General features: G+C 46.6%; 1 protein-coding gene across 1 annotated transcript; it reads right to left on the bottom strand.

Annotated features, from left to right (window-relative positions):
- LOC110433605 lies at positions 375–1,991 on the bottom strand. The gene is made up of 2 exons (XM_021456080.1): positions 1,596–1,991; positions 375–791 (listed from the first exon to the last, which is right to left on the bottom strand). The coding sequence occupies exons 1-2, from the start codon at positions 1,989–1,991 to the stop codon at positions 525–527; spliced, it is 663 nt and encodes a 220-aa protein (XP_021311755.1). The 3' UTR covers positions 375–524.

The raw sequence follows: 2,866 nt of genomic DNA, 5'->3' as shown, positions 1-2,866 counted from the left end.
TATTTCGCAAATATTGTTCAATCATAGACTAAATAGAGTCAAAATATTCGTCTCACAATTTATACAGACAAGATTCGACATAACAGAGAATCTTGAAAACTTCGGTGGAAACTAAACGCTAATTCTCCCAAAATAATAACAGCAGGGAAGGTCCAACATGCGGTCACTTGCGATGTAAAGTGCACTCGTTTGGACTGTAGGAGTGCAAGAACAGGAAAAACTCAGAAATTTTGGATTTGAGGCCAGATTTCTAAATTCAAGAAAGAGGCCAATTTCCTAAGAGCAACTTTTTTAGGCCATTTTCATAATTCTCCCATTTTTGGCCACGCTACATTGTGGCCGGTTTGACAGGTTCGGTCCGCGAGGGGTCGTGGTGCATTCCAATTGCATGTGAATTTGTAGAGCTTACCAACAACACAAACAACATATTAAAATGCTTAAATTATACATAGTGGCGGATCCAGATTGAGACAAAAGGGGCTGATCGCTCCTGTTTGGATCCAAAAAAGACCAGAAAAAAAAAATCAGTGGAGGCGCCGCCGCCGCTGTGTGATGAAACCAAGCCTCGCTGCGTCACGCTGAAGAATGGTCATCCGCCCCTCATCATCAGACTCCCAAAAGAAATGAGACGATAATGAGTTGAGGAGTATGTCGCATAAAGCGGCATACTCACCAGGCATCGTCTCGCTGGTGATGTTCATCCGCCGAGCGAACCTTGTGATTCGCTCGGCGTTAGAAAGGATTGAGCCGTAGCTCCTATGGGAGGAGCTGGCCCTGCCCCTGCCCCTGCCCTGAAAAGCAAGCTTAAACGATTATTTAGGTCATTTCTAAAAAAAACTGCTTTGTGCTGCAATAATACGAAAATACACAGAATATAAAAAACGGTTTTGATTATATGTAGCATTGGAGGCATTTTCCTAAAAAAAGTCTTTAAATAGCTTAGCTTTTTGAGGCATTTTTCAATGTTGTTAAAAAATTAATAACATAGGCACCGTCCCATTAGTTAACCCCTTCCTTCTAAAGCCCCCTTCTTTAGGCAGTATATGTTTCAAAATGATATTCTTATGTATTACAATTCTATACTTGCGAAGACTGGACGACGCGGTGCCGACGACAAAGCTTTTCCAGGATTGATTTGGGTCAAGGAGAGAGATGGAGTGTGAGGACACATTTTTGGGTTCCCAGTGGACTCCAACGCAAATTGCATCTTTGGTTTGACTACCCTGTTGGACCATGAATTTGGTTTGACTACCCTGTTGGACCATGAGTTTTTCACCTCAAGCAACGAGGATAACCTATTTTTGGATTTGGGTATGTAATGGCTTGGCCGTTGGAGACAGTCTAACAAGTAAAAGACGTGCCGAAGCATTGCACAAGTTTGATATTTTAATTGTTTTGTGATTAGGAGCAATATAGGCCCTGTTTAGTTCCCTCCAAAAATAAAAAAAATTTCAAGATTTCCCGTCATATCGAATCTTGACGCACATGTACGAGGCACTAAATATAGATTAAAATAAAAACTAATTACACAGTTTGTCAAATAAAAACAAAAAAAAGTACGGTCCTCAAAACCAAAAAAAATTCGAAAAGGCTACCTGCTGAGGCCGGACGTTGCTTGCGCCCGGGTTCACCGGCTGCTGCTGCTGCGGGAGCAGGACGTGGCCGGCACCCTCGAATGGGACCGGCGGCCTCTGCTGGAACTGGTCATCGTACGGGACTACGGCTAGTGGCTGCGGTTGGACAGCCGGCGGAACCAGCGGCCCCTGCTGTGGGGCGTGGCCGGCGAAGGGGCCCTGCGGCCACTGCCCCTGCTGGGGGCGTGGCCGGCGAAGGGGCCCTGCGGCCACTGCCCCTGCTGTGGGACGTCTTAGTTGGCCGCGAAGGGATATCCGGGTCGTGGGTATTGGTCCATGACGATTGACGAGGGGAGGTACTGGACGTGTGAGGTCAGTGAGAAAGGGGCCATATAAATAGAGAAGCCAGTATCTCATGCTTTCATCTCAGCCATCCAAGGGGGCACTTTCATCGCAGCCATCCAAGGGGGCACGACCGCAAGAAGGGATCTTAGCCAAAAACCAAGGCCTTGTTTAGACGCGAAAAGATTTTAGTTTTCGCTAGTGTAGTACTTTCGTTTATTTGTAATAAATATTGTTCAATTATAGACTAACTAGAATCAAAAAATTCGTCTCACAATTTACAGGTAAACTGTACAATTAGTTTTTATTTTCGTCTATATTTAATACCTCATGCATACGTCTAAAGATTCGATGTGACGGAGAATCTAAAAAATTTTGCATCCGGCCTAAAGATTCCACGCCTGCCCCGGCCTGCGCCCTCGCGAACAGCCATCCGCGCGCCCGCCTCTGCAGCTCGCCGTCGCCCTCCACGAACCGACATCCGCCCACGCCGCCCACTTCTGGATCTCACACTCGCCCTCCGTGGAACCGCTGTCCGCCCTCGCCCGCAGCAGTACACGAGCATCAGGGACGAGGAAACTGCCTTATTCTTTGCCTGCTCCGACATCGCCGTTGTCGTCACGACGCAGAACACCGAGCGGCTCCAAAGTACGCAGCATCGGCATCTCCCTGTTTTACCAAGTAGTACCACTGTTTTTACAACTAAGTTACTCAATTTGCTCGCTATTTGTAGCAATCTACGGCAACGAACAAAAGGCGGTGGTTATTGGTGTTAGTGGTGGCTGTTGCCTACGCACAGAGAGCCCTTTCTGAATGGTATGCTTTTGCTTTGTGATATACGTGACTAGCTAGGTACTCTTACATGGCCGATCGAGCTGTATCATGGTCCCTAAAAACCTTACTAAAATTTATTTTGTAGGATTTTGATAACGGGCGCGCACCATCATCTA

The sequence above is a fragment of the Sorghum bicolor genome, chromosome 3 (assembly GCF_000003195.3).
Source record: "Sorghum bicolor cultivar BTx623 chromosome 3, Sorghum_bicolor_NCBIv3, whole genome shotgun sequence".
NCBI lineage: Eukaryota > Viridiplantae > Streptophyta > Magnoliopsida > Poales > Poaceae > Sorghum > Sorghum bicolor.
Note: the sequence above shows the minus strand (reverse complement) of the source record. Positions and strands in the feature narration are given on the sequence as shown.

Excerpts from the sequence above, each read along its gene's own strand:
- LOC110433605 (XM_021456080.1), bottom strand. The coding sequence starts at position 1,991 with ATGAGATACTGGCTTCTCTATTTATATGGCCCCTTTCTCACTGACCTC. Across the intron at positions 792-1,595 it reads GCAACGTCCGGCCTCAGCAG|GGCAGGGGCAGGGGCAGGGC; the intron begins GTAGCCTTTTCG and ends CTTGCTTTTCAG.